The sequence below is a fragment of the Lontra canadensis genome, unplaced genomic scaffold, assembly GCF_010015895.1.
Source record: "Lontra canadensis isolate GAN:19392208 unplaced genomic scaffold, GSC_riverotter_1.0 scaffold2, whole genome shotgun sequence".
Taxonomy (NCBI): domain Eukaryota; kingdom Metazoa; phylum Chordata; class Mammalia; order Carnivora; family Mustelidae; genus Lontra; species Lontra canadensis.
The window spans coordinates 4,911,792-4,928,479 of NW_022630996.1; the positions used below are offsets into that span (position 1 = coordinate 4,911,792).

Genomic DNA, 16,688 nt, shown 5'->3' on the forward strand with positions numbered 1-16,688 from the left:
AGGACCTAAGCAGCCGTGCCCAGACTCCCCTGAGTTCCAGTCTTCCTCTTGCCCCCTCAGCCCCTGTGCCTGTAGCCTCCTGTGTTTGCATACTCATCACGGATTGCAACAGAGACCTCCCACCTGAGGAGGGGCTGCGCAGCATGGACTGCGATTGAGCTGGGGAGCCATTCAAGGCTCCTCAAGACAGGAGGAGCACTGGGGCATCCTCCTGTCTCCTCAGAGCCAGCCAACCCTGAGAGGAACAGGGAATGTGGCTTTCAGATGTGAGAGGACCCGTGTGGGCAGCATTACCCAACCCGAGGCCCGCCTTCCCCATTGTCCAAGCATGCGATGTTGGGTCCAAGAACGGAGAGGACACTGTGGGCAGAAGCTTGAATCCAACCATTTGCCCTGACCCCTCCCAACCCTCCATGCCCGTTGAATCTGTTCTCAATTTCCCATATGTCATGGTGCCCCATGCAAAGGTAGCATCAGCTGGAGGAAGTGGTGGAAGGAAAAGAAAGTTGGGAATAACTGTCCTCCGGCAGCCTCCCTCCTCCACAGGACAAATACCGCACTGCTTTATTCCCTTTCCCACCTGGGACTGAACTGGGGTCTTTGCCTGGAGCCCAGCAGTAAAGAGAAGGTAGGCGGGTCAGCAGGTAGACACACACTGGTTTAATGGGCACAAAGGTCCTGGTTTGGGTCCCAGCGCCTTCCCCCCACCCCCGAACCCGCTGACCCTTCGGTGGGTGGGGAAGGCAGCTAATGGAACTACAGTGTTTGCTCAGGGCTCTATGGCCTGGCCTCGGGCCCAATGGCAGGGATGGGAGTGTGGCTTTCCCTCTAGGTTCCAGGGAGTCTAGAAGGCACCTGGAAGTACCTGGAAGGGTACTTCTCTACCCTGCCCACAGAGATATCCCACCCTGCACCTCAACCTCCCCCTTCCCCTACTCATACACACTCATGCACACATGCACATTACACACACACACACACACACACACACACACACACACAAACTCCTCACTGTGTCCTCCAGCTCTCTGAATCAGAGACAGGTAGTAAAAAACAGACTTTGCAGCAAGGGAGTGACCCACAAATACCTGTGACTCTAAACGCCCAGACACCCAGGCCCCAGGCCATCGGGCCCCTGCTGTGCCATGGGACTGAGTATCAGCCAAAGCTTTGGTCCCATTACGGCAGGAAGGTTGAAGTAACTGGCCGGGATAGCTTGCTGTTGTCAGAGTTCTGTGCAGTGGGAGCAGGATGGGCATCCTTCTTCCCCATGACTATGCAAGCCCCAGCCCCTCCCTGGACCTCCATCCACCCACTGGGATGTGGGAGTGGGTCCGAATCTGGCCACTGCCACGAATTGGCTATGAGACTTGGGTGATTTGCTTTACCACTTTAGGCTTTGTTGTTGTTCTTCTTTTTAATCTGTAGAATGTGGACAATAATACCTTCCCTGCAAGTGTGATGTGAGTTTACATGGAACATTCCACAGGGCCCACCAGCCAATAAGGGGTGAATAGAGGCTACCTCCCCCAGAGCTTGCCGGAGAGCCTACCTGCAATATTGGGGGCATATTTATACTAAAAAAAAAAAAAATTCTTCATTGTTTATCTGAAATTCAAATGAATTGGACATCCTGTATTTTATTTGGTAACCCAATACATATATGCCGTGATGGGGAAGGGTTCTAGAACTCCAGGGTAGGGGGTCTGTGAAGTCCAGGGGGCCAAGTCCTGCCCACAGCTCCACTTTATGCCTTGGCCCCGGAGCGAAGAATGGATGATGCATCTTTGAACGGCTATCAAAACAAAATGAAACAAAGCATGCGTGTCAGAGACTGTATGCCTCTCTGTGGTTTGCCAAGCTTAATATATTCACATGTACTATCTGGCCCTTTACGGAAAAAGTTTGTCGGCCCACACTGGGTTTTCAGTGTTTATATATCTCTTCTGGGCCCGGCTAGACATTAAACTGAGAGTGAAGGAAACCTAAATCTCCAGGAGAGAAAGGCCCAGAAAAGGCCTGGAGTAGAGGTGGGCTCTCCCCACTCCCCAGGGGGCCCCTCAATCCCCAAGGCCCAGCCAACACTTCCCCTCCTGGCCCACATTCAATCTCTCAGTCTAGTCTGACCTGTCCAGGTCTTTCTATAAAAGGTCATCAGGTGTCCCAAAGTCCAAAGGAGGCCTCTCCAATCTTTGAAGACCTCCCCTTTCTGGACTGGCCTGGGGGCAGGGAGAGAGACCCAGGAGGGGAAGGGGTTTAAGTCCATCTTTCAGCTGGAAGGCCGGTCTGCCGGCCTGTCTCTTTAAATCTCAGGTAATTTGGGAGGAAGGAGGGAGTGTCTGCACAGCTCGGGCTCACTCCCGGGAGGAGCTCCTGAGGAGGAGCCAGCCCCAGGGGAGGGAGTCTCAGTTTTGCCAAGTGTAGGAACCTCAGAGCCCTCTGCAGTCTGGCTCAGGCCTCAGGGAGACTCTGCAGGGACCCCAGGAGGCAGGAGACTGGGAGACGGGACCTCTCCAGGGAGAGGGCAGGCCGGCCCTTGGGGGAGCTGATGTGGCCCCAAGGCTGAGTCCTGTTGGGGTCTGGCCTTGGCCTCAGCCCCCCAAGGAGCCGGCCCTACACTCTATGGGGTTGCCGCTGCCCAAGGAGAAGGGGCTCATTCTCTGCCTGTGGAGAAAATTCTGTAGATGGTTCCAGAGACAGGAGTCGTGGGCTCAGAGCCGAGATGAGCAGAACCTGCAGCAGCAGAAGAGGTAAGCTTCAGTCTGCTTCCTCTGCACCCCCAGACATGCCCCTTACCCCTTCCCAGCTCCTCTTCTTTCCTCCTTCCCCTTTCCCCCTACCCTTCCTTCCCCCCAACCCCACACTCTCTCAGTCTTTGTTTGACACCGCTATTTGAACACACTGTGCTTCCAGGTCAGGCTCCTTGGGATTATTTTGTCTCAAAGGTCTTGGCCTCTGGGGCTAGAGCTCCCTAGGATGCCCGGTAGGAGGGGAGGGGTCTGGCCCTGACACAGGGGCCCACTATCTTTAAGCTCCTATTCAATTATGTAAGCTTCTTGTACTTCCCTAAAGGCCAGCTACCTTGCTGGGCCTTGGAAAGATTATGGCATCATGGACCCACCACCCCTGAGGAGCTGGTGGGTCAGGACAGTGCCCCAATTCTCTACTCCCTGCTCCTAGAGCAGTCTCTCCTACAGAAATATGCAATGCATACATGTACCCATAGAGGAGTGAATGACTAGGGCAGGAAGGAACTGCAGACATTAGTAACCACAGGAGATAAAGTGTGACTGTGGTTGTCACTGCTCTGCATTATCACGGTCATCAGCCAGGCACTGAGGGGTCACGGAGCTGAACAAAGCAGGGACCCAGCCCTGGGGTTCATGACTCTCTACTGGGGGAAGGGTATGGGTCCAGTACCAGAGTGCTCGCCCACTCTCTCATTTGGGCTAAGCAACATGAGAGGCTCTAAAGTTTGAACCCCAAGAATATTGCACCTGTTGCTTCCATCCCCTGAAACATCCCTAAACTCTGATGTCTGCTCCCTCACCCCCTGGGAGGGAGAGGAGAGGAAAAAGCTTGAGGCTGTCTCCACAGGAGATGGCCTTTCCAAAGACTCCCCGGGCCTCCCCACCCGAGAGCTGGCATGCTAGCAGGAAGTGCTCCTGTCCTGGTGTTCCCCAGGGGTCCCTAACAAGGCAGATAATACATCCAATTCATAGAAGAAAGCCCAAGGATTTTGAAGGATTTTGTATCTGAGGGTCTTTCTCCATCTCTGAGAGCGGAGGCCTGCCTGAGCCTGACTGGGAGTGGCTGTGTTTCTTCTGCCTTTGCCCCAGGATTCTGGGCTGGGGGCGTGCTCCTTTCCAAGCTCTGGCTTTCCCGACTCTCACACCAGCCACCCACTTCTCTCCCCCCAGGCCTGGGAGAGTGGGGGCTGAGTGCATGTTTGGCTGATGACATCTTTCAGCACAGAAGGGCACTGTTGTTGGAGAAGAGGCCATCCCTGGTTCCTTCTACTCCTCCCTTCCCACTCAGGACCCTGGGGCTGGGGGAGCTAGATACAGAGCACAGAAAGGCCTGGGGCTTGGTAGGGGCGGCAGAGCTGCCCAGTGTGCCAGCAAGGCAAGACCAAGTGAAGGACCACAGCCTGGCTGCTTCCACTGGTCTTTTCTGCCCCTATCCCTTCCCCAGACCATAGAGTGGGCCTCCTCCAGGAGCCTTGGTCCATGAAGGCCTGATGTTGCCACTTTCCCGATCTCTCTGTCTGGTTCCACAGTTTCTTGGCCTTTTCCTTCCCCCCCAGAGCCTGGAGTATTGACTCCCTGCCTGGTGGGCACTCCCAGGAAGGACACGGAAATGGCCAGAAAAGGAAGTATCCTAGGCTGTGCAGTGAGTGGCCTTAGGGAAGATTTGCAAGCAACTAGATAAATAGAGGCCGTCTAGGTGAGGACAGTACTGACGGGCAAGGAGGCGGGCTGATGGTAAAAGCAGCAAACAAAGTAAGGAGTACCTACCTCACCTTCTATAACCCAAACATATGGGAAGCAGGGCCTGTTCTCCCCTGGGGGACAAGGCAGGCCCAGAGTGAGCAAGTGATGAAGTCAGAATTTGTGCCAACAGCTCAGGGGACCTCTGGTTGGGGTATCTGGGGCTGGGGTTGGACCACAGTCCAGTGAGAAGGGAAGGCTTTATGGTCTCTCCAGGATGGTCAGGAGCCCAGCATCCCTCTCTCTCTCTAGCAGATGTGTCTTGAGTTTTCGTCTCACTACCACCTCTACTTAAATCCACATTGTCGGACCCAAGCTGAAATTACCTTTCTCCCTTTTCTTCTTCCTCTCTCCCTGGACCTTGAATTTCTTATTTCCTGAGATATAATGTATTAACTACTTTTTGATCATAAAGCACTCTGCTAGATTTGCAGAAAATGAACATGACAACGCTGCTCTTGGGCAAAATGCACCAGTATGCATCTACTTGGGTGACAGGTGCACTTGGGGGGTGTCCTAACCAAGAAGGGCTTAAGCAGTTGTCATGGGTGCACAGAGGAGGACGCTGCGGTATCTGATTCTGCCTGGTGTGGGGTATGCTGGCTAGCTCCCAGAGGCTCACACCTGACCCTGTTGCTGGAAACTTCTCCCTCCCTCTGGATAGTGAGAAGGCTGTGATGATCACTGGAAGTTCTTCTCTGTTTGGGTACATACATGTATGTGAAGTGATGTGTCTGGAAAAATAAGCTCTGGGGTTCTCCAGTCTATCGGGACTCCGTGCCTCAGTAAACACACACAGTTGCGTCCTTGCAGGCACACAAGCTCAAACTGCAGCACTGGGAAGGGTGGCCCAACTCCAAGTCTACAAATAACCACTTTCCCCCTGAGCTCTGGCTTCCTCATCTAGTCGCCAAGAACCCAAGCTGGGGGGAAGTGGCCCATGAGTGGCCAGTGTGTGCCTCCTCCCCACACAGGACTGCCCTCTCCCGCATCTGTGGTCACAGTTCTGGGCTGACCCCCTTCCCCTGAGAAAGATTGGTAAGAGCCATAAAACTAGAAGAACCACATAATTGAGTGGTGAGAGCCCGAGGCTAGGTTCTTGGCGGAGCATTCTGCGTTTAACTCTGCGAGATCTCCTCACAGTTGTGCTGCCTCAGTTTCCTTTTCTGAAAAATGAATCATTCAGACTGTGTCACGGGGCTGTCAGGAGCAAGAAGGATAATAAGGGAGATGCTGCTTTGGAAGCTGAAAAGCACATTTAAGAAATGAGATTTACTGTGATAAAAACCATGGTAGTCTAAAGGCAACACCCCATGTTGGCAGGAGTTTGAGGGGCTGGGTACCTCCTCTTCTCAGAGCTGTATCCACCCGGGAACTTGTAACTGAGCTCCCACATTGTGTTTGCCTTCCCCTTCCCAAATGTCACACTTGTCTGAGGGGATGCCCGTGGACACAGCCCCCTGGGCCTCTCAGCCCTCTTCAAAGCCCATCAACCCAGAGAACAGGGACAGAGAAATGGCTGAGCAGGGTCCCGTCCTAGCTCTGCCTCTGACTTGTTTAGACAGGTCACCTCGGGACTCCAGGCCTCTTTCTACATCTGGAACATGAACAGATAGACCAGGTGTCTAGCAACTTCCTAGCTCTAAAATTCTGATTTGAATTCTCCTTCCAGGCACTCTGAATTCTGTCGTATTTCCAGCAACCAAATAGAAAACTTTGCTCATGTGCACATAGACATGTACACATCCGTGTACACATCCATAAGGAGGAGGAGGAGGAGAGGAGAGGACGGAGTGCAGGGAACAGGGAGAAAGGAAAGGAGAGAGACTCGTGGGGTGGCCCAGAGGAAACTTCAGTGGGGAGGATCAGAGATTTGTGTTCTGTCAAAAAAATGGGTAAGGGTTTACAGTACAATTTTCACCAGTCTAACATTAAACTAAACCGTTCAATTTGATAATTAATGGTCAGGCAAAATTAAAACATTCTACTTCCTGAAAACAGCTTCCACACTGCTATAATTTCAGATTTCCTCCGTAATTTCCTTTTGCTACTCAATCAGTAGAGTGCTCAAAAGGCTTTACCTTTTTGTTTCCCTCTTAGTTAAATATTTAATGATTTGTAAGAAAACACACATAAAGAATTTCTCGTTCTTTTTAATGTGAAGAATCCTCAGATGGTTTATGAATAATTCTACCTGTAGCTCAGAGTTTCCCTACCTTGGCAGGGTGGACATGCTGGACAGAATAATTCTTTGTTAGAGGAGACCGACCTGCCTAAGATGCTTCTTAATAGCATCCCCACCAGAGGCCGTGAGCACCCCTCTGCCCCACGCCCGTTGTGACAACCAAAAATGTCTCTAGACTTTGCCAAATTCCTTGGGGTGGGGAAAGGGGCTCACCCCTGCTTGAGAGCCACAGCTCCAAACCACTATTTGTGAGTAAGAGGGCAGTAATGTAAGTAAGTAATGTAAGTAAGTCTGGCAGTAATGTTAAGTATTCTACTAAATGAAATCAAAATTTCCCCTGGAAGGGAATGAGTATAATTCAACCATTCAAACCAGAACATATTTTTATCAGTATCTCCTCTTCCTGGTCTAGGGAGGTATGTGGCAGAGACCTGGTGAAGATGCATAGATTTTGCTCTAGATCTAAACTTCTATGCTGGGTTGCTATGGTAGAAACCACTTGTATCTCAGTCATGGGAGTCTTTGGATGGGTCTGCTCTTGACCTTTTTTATGGGTCCCAGGAGTAGTTAGTTTTTGGACGGGTCAGCCTGGCTGCCAAGAACTTGACAGAGGGCTTTCTCTGCTGTCCCCTTGTGGCCCTCTGATGCCATTGCAAGTAATTGCTCCTATCCCTCAGAACCATTTCTACGCTGCCCCCTTTTTTGCTGGATTCTGGAGTTTGCTGCCCAGAAGAGACCAGATCTCTACACACTTTGCTGGGTTGGGTCATAAGGTGATTCTTCACTTTATCTGGGGTTGCCAGATAAAGTACAGGACATGGAGTTAAATTTGAATTTCATATAAATGATGAATAAGCTGTTGTTATAAGTATGTCCAGATATCACGTGGGACATAGTTATATTAAACAGTTATCGCTTGTATATCTCAAATTAAAATTTAATGGAGCATCCTGAATATTTATTTGGCAAGCTCAGATGGACAATAACTCCTTGTTCCCCAGGTCACAAGGGCAGCAAGGAAAAGAGCACGTAGCAGTGGACGCTCTTGGGGACATTTGTGGGCTTAAGAGTTGTGTAGGGACCAAAAGGGGTGTCTGTAGGCCGGCCACCAACTAGCGTCCCCACTCATATCTTAGGAAGCAGGGAGTGGAATTCCGCACTTGGGTAAGAAGCCCCTTTGGATCCCTTTTTAATTTTGCCATTAGCTTTGGTCCAAATAGAGCGTAAAGGCAGAAGCTGATTGAGGGAGGGCAGCAAAAGGATATAAAGATGAGAAAGAGACTGACTTCTGCCCTTAAGCAACCCTATTGTACAGGAAGAGATAGTATAATCATAACACAGTGAAAGATGCAAAAATAAAGGGCCAGAGGATAGCATAGAAAACTCCCTGGTGTGTGTGTGTGTGTGTGTGTGTGTGTGTGTGTGTGTGTGTGTGTGTTGGGGGATAGAGCTGGCTCTCGAACATTTTTAAAGAAGGGGTTTGGGCAAATCGTCGGAAAGATGGTGGCGGTGGTGAAGGGGATGTAGAAAATTTGCTTTGCAGCTGTGTTTGTATATCAAGCATACTGGTTTTTACTTAGATTATATGTTTACCTAAGGTTGGCTTCGGGGGTGGCCAATGGAGATAATAAGGAGGGCCATTAAGGCCAGACTACCTTCTGGCACTGCTACAAATTCATTTGTTCTGCAGCTAGTGGGAGAGCATCTACCATACGCGAAACACATTCCTAGGCATTAGGGTCACATAACAGACAATGAACACAGCGAGATGGAGGCCCTGGGTTCCAGGTGGAAGGAGTGTGTGGCAGAGGCATCAGGAGAATAGGGTGTTCTGGGGCAGTGAGGACAGAACATCAGGTGTGAGGAGTGAATGGGGGAGGAGAGAGTGGAAAGGCAGGTGCACAGAGGCTAAAAAGGACCTCTGTGTTCCTTCTCTGTGAGCGTTGAAGGCAGATTTTCTAAGCCATGATGGTACTGCCATTTAGAGGGGGCACCATGGCAACATGGGTATAGATGGATCGGGGGTAAAGAGTGCATAGGGAAACTGTAGTTGGAATATTTTGCTCATGAGGGGCAGAATAGAGAATGAAGACATGAATTGATGAGGGTCAACAGGGACAAGGAGGTTGGGATCGAGTGGGGACAGAGCACTAAATGTTGAATTGACACGACCTGGTGACTGTCCATATGGCATGGGGGGTGAGGAGCTGGGGCCCACATTTGGGGAGATGTGAGTCTTGTGCTCATTCCTCCTCTCCTGACCACCTCCCCCACCACCATCCCAGCTCTTGGAGTTAATTTCCTGCCACTAGTCGTCAGTGTGTGAGCTCCCATTCACATAGTGGGCCATTGATGGCTAAATGGTGTTATTTCATTTAGCTCCCATGGAAAGACCGTGACCTTGGGCCAAGAGAGAAATTGAATAAAGGGGGCCCCATTGGTCTTAGTTGGGCTAAATTGTGATTATAATCTAGGTTTTTAGTTCATTGTAGGAATAAAGCTCAAAAGAGGATCTGGTGAGTCAGAGATGATTAGAGAAGATGATTTTTTTTTCCTTACACAAGGGAGAAGCAGACAGGAGTAGGAAGAAGTAGGAAGAGAGTATACTCTGACTTAAGGGTCAGAAAAAAAAGATCTACTGTTGTTTTCTGATGGAGCTCTGAGGATACGGTTGTCAGGAGGAAAGTGCTGGCAACAAGGGGCTTTGACGGGAAGGTCTAGAAAGGAGAGCATCACACCACTGGAGGAAATCTGCTAGCCTCTGCATGTTGACTTCCTTCACAAATATGAGGGAGGAATTCCTTGTACCCTTAGTCCATGAAAACAAGGCTTATCTTGGGGGATAATCACAGGGCACTTAGTGAAGCTAAACAAGGTTGCTCCAGAGGTCAGTAGGTCAGGAGGTGAGTGAGTACTTGAGTAAAACTCCTCCCCTCCATACTTGATATGCAGATAACACATTCACACACATTCTGGTCCCAGCACCTAGGGGATAGGAAACCAGTACTGATGCTCCACAAACAGAAAGGGGGAAAAGTTGCTTTGAGGGTAACTAACTGGTCAAGAAAAAAATCAGACAGGGCTTGGCACCCAATAGCCTCACTTCCCTGGATCAAGGTCAAGGCCACTGAGGTGCATGGTTTGTACGTGAGGGAGCCAAGACATCTCCCTTCACTGCACAACTGGGCATGGTCAATATTGCCATCTTTCTGATTCCTTTCCCTCATAGGATCTGGGAGTCTCCTCTCCTTCTGGCTGCCAAGGAGAACAATGTGCAGGCTCTCAACAAGCTACTCAAGTACGAGGCCTGTGACATGCACCAGAGAGGTAAGAGGCAGAGCCTTCAGCACCTGTACCCACACATGAGGTTCCCGGTATAGCCCAGACCTTCTGCCCATGGCCGCTACGTCCCTATTGTCACCATCCCCCTGCTCCACAGAAGCCACATGACTCTTCTTTCTGTCAATCCCAGGAGCCATGGGGGAGACAGCACTGCACATAGCAGCCCTCTATGACAACCTGGAGGCAGCCATCGTGCTGATGGAGGCCACCCCCGAGCTGGTCTTCGAGCCCATGACATCCAAGCTGTATGAGGGTGAGGGGTCAAGGGGCCCAAGATGGAGGGAAGGGGTGACCTGCTGGATATTTCAAGTCAGTCTCTGTGGTGGGTAATTTGGGGAAACCAAAGAGGGAGTCTGAGACCCCTAGTTTTCATGCTTCTCTCCATCTCCCTTTTTTCTCATCATCCTCACTGTACGACATTAGAGCACCAGCCCCCTGAAATGCAAGGGGGCTAGAGTAGGAGGAGAAGATAGCAGCTGGCTTCCCTGGGGACCCTGCCAGCCCAAGGGCTCCATTCCCCCACACACACCCCTTGGGCTGCCCTGATAAGGAGGACAGGGTGTAGATAAGGGAGGGAACCCCGCAGGATCCTGGGGACAGACCCCATGACTGAGAGCTCTCTCTGGCCAGGTCAGACTGCACTGCACATAGCCATCGTGAATCAGAACGTGAACTTGGTGCGAGCCCTTCTTGCCCACGGGGCCAGCGTCTCTGCAAGAGCGACAGGCACAGCTTTCCGCCGCAGCCCCCGCAACCTCATCTACTTTGGTGGGAGCAGGGCCAGGGCTGGGAGGAAAGGGGCGTGGGGAGGTGGGCAAGAGCCAAGGGATGGGGGCTGAGGAGGGCTCCAACCCTGGGGAAAGCTGGAAGGGGTCAGGCTTAGAGGGCTTAAGGCCAGAACCAGTTCTCCCCATGGCGCTTGCTCCATCCCTGCCTCTGGTTCTGCTGACAGATGTCACCAAGCCCAGAGCTCAGATGTGGGGGGAAGGAGGCAGTCGCTCAGGGACACTGCCCATCCCATCAGGCACTCATGCCATGGAGCCCTCTGTGTCCACAGGGGAGCACCCTTTGTCTTTTGCTGCCTGCGTGGGCAGTGAGGAGATCGTGCGGCTGCTCATTGAGCATGGAGCTGACATCCGGGCCCAGGACTCCCTGGGTAAGAGCTGGGGTGAGGAGGGGAGCTGGGATGCTGGGGGCTGTGAGGGCAGGGACCTGGACAGCCCCCAGGCCTGTCTCGGGGTGAGCAGGGGGACAGCAGGGCCTTCAGTGCAATGGCCATGCGACACCTGTGTCCCCTGCAGGAAACACCGTGTTGCACATCCTCATCCTCCAGCCCAACAAGACCTTTGCCTGCCAAATGTACAACCTGCTGCTGTCCTACGATGGGCGCAGGGACCACCTGCAGTCCCTGGACCTCGTGCCCAATCACCAGGGCCTCACCCCTTTCAAGCTGGCCGGCGTGGAGGGCAACACTGTGGTGAGGGACGCTCCCTGGGCCCTGTGGCCTCCTTCTAAAGACCCTTCCTCTCAAGCCCCCCACAGGGCGCAGTCCCTTACTCCCAACTCCGTGGCTAAATGCTCGGCCCCAGGCTTCCCTGATCCGGAGCTTGGAGAAGGGCACTCTAGAATATCTGCTCTGGCGACCCCAAGTGCTGTTCCCTTGGCCTGTCCTCTTCTTTGCGATCTTGAGAGGGTTGGTGGGAAAGAGGGAGAAGCAGAAACCAAAGGAGGTTCACGCAGCAGAGGCGTGGGGCTCGTGAACTGCCCGTTAGTGGCCAGGAGCCCGCCGCAGCCCTCTGGGAGGTGTGGTTCCCGTGGCCGCTCCTCACGCTGACCCTCTGACTCACTGCCGTGTCCCCCCAGATGTTCCAGCACCTGATGCAGAAGCGGAAGCACATCCAGTGGACGTACGGGCCGCTGACCTCCACTCTCTATGACCTCACGGAGATTGACTCCTCCGGGGATGAGCAGTCCCTGCTGGAACTTATCGTCACCACCAAGAAGCGGGAGGTATGGGTCATTGGGTGGGAGCGAGCCGGCGCGGGGTGGAGTCGGGGTCTCTGAGCTGCTTGCTCTGTTTTTCTTCCCCCAAAGGCTCGCCAGATCCTGGACCAGACACCCGTGAAGGAGCTGGTGAGCCTCAAGTGGAGGAGATACGGGCGGCCGTACTTCTGCGTGCTGGGCGCCATCTACCTGCTCTACATCATCTGCTTCACCATGTGCTGCGTCTACCGCCCCCTCAAGCCCAGGACCAATAACCACACGGGTCCCCGCGACAACACCCTCCTACAGCAGAAGCTGCTTCAGGTGACACCTCAGGAGCAGCAGAGCTTCCGGGCGGGATCTGCTGTCCACCCTTTCTCAGACCCGCATCTCGTTCCTGCTGGACAGCCCCCATTTCTCCCCGCGCCCAGCTCTCAAATACGTAGGCACAGACATGGGACGCCCAGGTGACTCAGTCCGTTAGGCGGCTGCCTTTGGCTCAGGTCATGATCCTGGGGTCCTGGGATCAAGCCCCCAGACAATCTCCTTGCTCAGCAGAGAGCCTGCTTCTCTCTCTCCCTCTGCCTGCCACCCTGCCTACTTGTGTTCTCTCTCTGTCAAATAAATAAATGAACTCTTAAAAAAAAAAAAAAGAATCTGACAGGGCTGGTGACCCTACCCAGGGAAACTGACTTGTGCCCAGGAGTGGGCGGGGTGGATGTACGGAAACCCTGAGTGTCCTGACCATGTTTCCCTCTCAGGAGGCCTATGTGACCCCCGAGGATGACATCCGCCTGGTGGGGGAGCTGGTGACCGTCATTGGAGCTGTGATCATTCTGCTCGCAGAGGTGAGGCGTGGGCAGGATCTAGGAGGGGGCTGCTTGCCCCAGGGATCCAGTCTGAGCCCCAGGCTACAAGTGCCTTTGTGTCTTCCTGGCCCCTCTCCAGATTCCAGACATCTTCAGGGTGGGGGTCACTCGCTTCTTTGGACAGACGATCCTTGGGGGGCCGTTTCACGTCCTCATGTGAGTCTCCCTTCTCTCCCCCTTTCTCTGCCCTTCCTTCATTCCCTGGATCCTGACCCCTGGACATTCCCTGGAGAAAACTGAGAAGCCTTCTCCAGCGATGAGTGTGGCCCTGTGTATTGAACTTGCAAAGGCCAAATCTGAGTGTGTGGGTGTTGCCTCCCTCAGCCACTCTTGCTCTTGTGTCCCAGGATAATCCCAGTCTCCTCTCACACTCCTCTCTGTCCCCTCCCCTCCCAGCATCACCTATGCCTGCATGGTGCTGGTGACCATGGTCATGCGGCTCATGAATGCCAACGGGGAGGTGGTGCCCATGTCCTTCGCGCTGGTGCTGGGCTGGTGCAATGTCATGTACTTCGCCCGAGGATTCCAGATGTTGGGCCCGTTCACCATCATGATCCAGAAGGTCTGTGCCTCCTCCAAGCTTTCTAGAGAGAGGTCCTAGAGCCACGGCTGCTGCAGACATTTTCATAAAGGGCCAGATAACAGATTCGCAGGCTTTGCAAGCCACATAGGGTCTCTCTTGTGTATTCTTTTCTTTTTCTCCTTCTTGTTTTTGCATTCCTTTAAAAATGTAAAAACCCTTCTCAGTTCAAGGGCTGTACCCAAACAAGCCAAGTAGATTGGGTGTGCAGCCGTGGTGTCTAACCTCTGGAGGGTGGAACTGTCGGGCTTCCTGGGGAGACATGTGAGAGGCGGCAAGGAACAACTGTCCAGGGGACCCATGTGGAGGTATTTTCCTTTTCCTCCTCCTTTAGATGATTTTTGGCGACCTGATGCGGTTCTGCTGGCTGATGGCCGTGGTCATCCTGGGCTTTGCCTCAGGTAAATCACCTGTGCGGGATAGGGCCCTTGTGGGGAGAGGTAGGAGGAGCCCAGAGAACCCAGAATGGCTGTGGATAGACCTGGGGGAGGTGAGATGGAAGGCCAAGATACAAGGCCTACAAGATACAATGTCTGAGAATGGAACTCGCCTGGGGGTGAGACAGAACTGGGAGTGTTATGGAGATGTGGCTCCTGGGATCGGGATAAGCCATCCAGAAAATAAGGGAATCTCAGAACGCAAAGCATGGAACCACAGAGGGCCGGGTGGGGATGCCGGAGATGAGGGAAGTGGGACTGAGTTGGGCAGCAAAGAGCTGGTCGTGGTCCAGTCACGTATGTGGTTGCCATGGTAACCCTCCATCCCCTTGGGTGGAGCAGCCTTCTATATCATCTTCCAGACAGAGGACCCCGATGAGCTGGGCCACTTCTACGACTACCCCATGGCACTGTTCAGCACCTTCGAGCTGTTCCTCACGGTCATCGATGGGCCTGCCAACTATGACGTGGATCTGCCCTTCATGTACAGCATCACCTACGCTGCCTTCGCCATCATCGCCACGCTGCTCATGCTCAACCTCCTCATCGCCATGATGGGCGACACTCACTGGCGGGTGGCCCATGAGCGGGATGAGCTCTGGAGGGCGCAGGTGAGCCCCCTGGTGGCTGGGAGGGTTCGTGCAGGTCGTTCCCTCCCAGCCAGGGACTGGGGAGAGCTCACATAGAAGCAGGATATTTTGACCCGACACGTGTCTCCACGGTCACTGTACAGTACACAGAATAACGCAGAGCGTCCAGAAGCACTGGACTGGCACTACTGCGGCAGTACTTGGATAGCTGGAAAGAATTCTTCATAGTTCTCTTGAAAATTAAAACCTCAGGCTTTCTAGAAGAGTCCACAAGAAATCAACCAACAAGAAATAAAGCTAATGGAGACTAAAAGTGCATTTAGTGAATTAGTCTGTAAAATCTGACCCAGAAAAATTGGACTGGTTTTAAAAAAAAAGTGCTATGAAAACTTCCCACAGTAACAGAAGTAATCTTCAGTAGGATCATCGTTATAGAGCCAGAAGACCATTCAAATGAATCAAATCATTTGAAAAGATACTTTAGAAAATAATTTCTCTCAACAGAATTAAAAATGAACATCCCCCAAATTGAATGGCACTTAGCTGTGCTGTGTAGGAAACACAGTTAAAAGGCCCTAAATTGGCTAAATGGGGTTTGCTCAGGAAAATATGTTTTCCATGCAAATGTATTGATATTAGATCTATCAGTAAGATATTAGCATTTTTAAATGGACTTTATGTCTGTAGGATCAAAATATCCTGTGGCCCCGAGGATCCCTTTCTCTTTGCTTTGCCTTCGTTTCTGTTTCCTTGGACCGAGGTCTCTCAACCTCCTGCAGGATCAGCATGGAGGTCAGGTCACAGGGCAGAGAATTGCGGGGCTCATGTTCCATTGACTCCCATGGAAGTGGGTCAGTCCAGCTGACACCACCCACCCCCAGCTCAGGGGTGTCGTCTGTCCCTTCTTGGAGACCATGAGCTCCTCTGTTTCCTAGCTTTTGCTTAACTGTCCTTCCTCCACCCAGCACCCTTTCCTCTCCCCACCCTTCTATCTTTCAGTCTGCACCCAACCTCTGCTGGCCCCTTCTGTCCCCACACACAGGTAGTGGCCACCACGGTGATGCTGGAGCGGAAGCTGCCTCGCTGCCTGTGGCCTCGCTCGGGCATCTGTGGGCGCGAGTATGGGCTGGGGGACCGCTGGTTCCTGCGGTGAGTGACCCATGCAGGGCCGGGCGCCCCTCTGCTCAGACAACCTCCTGCTCCCAGGGTCCCCATGTGGGCTGCCCGCTCCCTGGGCCCCTCGCCTGCTGACCTGTGTTGACCTGAGCGTCCCACACTGGATCCCTGCTGCTAAGGCAGGGGGTGCCGGGGTGGGGTGCACACCAGCTGCACAGGAACGAAAAGGCCAGTATGGCAGGAGGCAGTGAGCATAGGACATAGGCCAGGTCCGGGACCAGCCCTTCCATCCCTGGCTGTCCCTCACAGCCTCCTTCTCCACAGGGTGGAGGATCGACAGGATCTCAACAGGCAGCGAGTGCGGCGCTACGCGCAGGCCTTCCAAACCCAGGGCTCCGATGACTTGGACAAAGGCTCAGAAAAACTGCAGCTGGGCCACCCCTTTGGCCCCCACCTGTCCCTCTCTACCCCCTCCGTGTCTCGGAGTACCTCCCGCAGCAGCACCAACTGGGAGAGGCTCCGGCAAGGCACCCTGAGGAGGGAATTGAGGGGCCTGACCAATAGGGCTCTGGAAGATGGGGATGGCTGGGAGTATCAGATCTGAGCGCGCTCCATCTCATGGCTGCTCTCCTTTTCCTGGGGCATCCGAAGACAACACTGAGACACCCAGAGGTCTGATCTCCCGGGTCCAGGGGGAAAGCAGAATGCAGTCTGAGGAATGCCAGCTGGGAATAACCGCCCCAGGTCCCAATACTCGTTCAGCTCTGGGGCGAATGGAAACCAAGGAGGGAGGTGGCCCTCGCCTCACCCCGCGCACAGGGCTGATGCCAGGGGGCACCAAGCTGAGTGGCTCTTCGGCCTTACGGAAGTACTCTGCACTGTCAGAGCAAAGCACTTTAAGGACAGGATTGCCGTCTCTACCCCAGTGTTACGGTGGGAAGGGGAGAGCCCTTCCCAGGGTGCTCCAGACAGCTGGGAGGGAGGCTTGTGGAAAGCATGAGTGGGGGGGACAGGTACCACTTTGGGGGTGGAGTGAAGCTGGTTGAGTCTTGCCACCTTCTACCTTCCAATAAAGTCATTCCCTGCTCTGTGCCCT

The 16,688-nt window shown here is 53.1% G+C and overlaps 1 protein-coding gene across 2 annotated transcripts; it reads left to right on the forward strand.

Annotated features, from left to right (window-relative positions):
* The first annotated feature begins 2,369 nt into the window (after window positions 1-2,369).
* On the forward strand, window positions 2,370-16,686 carry LOC116873406 (transient receptor potential cation channel subfamily V member 6). 2 transcript variants are annotated; one of them, XM_032867225.1, is made up of 15 exons: window positions 2,370-2,750; window positions 9,905-10,002; window positions 10,148-10,270; window positions 10,648-10,785; window positions 11,075-11,173; window positions 11,319-11,494; window positions 11,881-12,027; window positions 12,112-12,324; window positions 12,762-12,848; window positions 12,949-13,025; window positions 13,266-13,431; window positions 13,784-13,850; window positions 14,229-14,497; window positions 15,519-15,625; window positions 15,917-16,686. In XM_032867225.1, exons 1-15 carry the CDS (start codon window positions 2,623-2,625, stop codon window positions 16,194-16,196), a joined length of 2,175 nt encoding a protein of 724 aa, XP_032723116.1. In that variant the 5' UTR covers window positions 2,370-2,622; the 3' UTR covers window positions 16,197-16,686. The 2 variants fall into 2 exon arrangements, with proteins under 2 accessions (XP_032723116.1, XP_032723125.1); XM_032867234.1 differs by lacking the exons at window positions 2,370-2,750; window positions 9,905-10,002 and having other exon boundaries at window positions 10,158-10,270; window positions 10,653-10,785.
* Window positions 16,687-16,688: the final 2 nt, after the last annotated feature.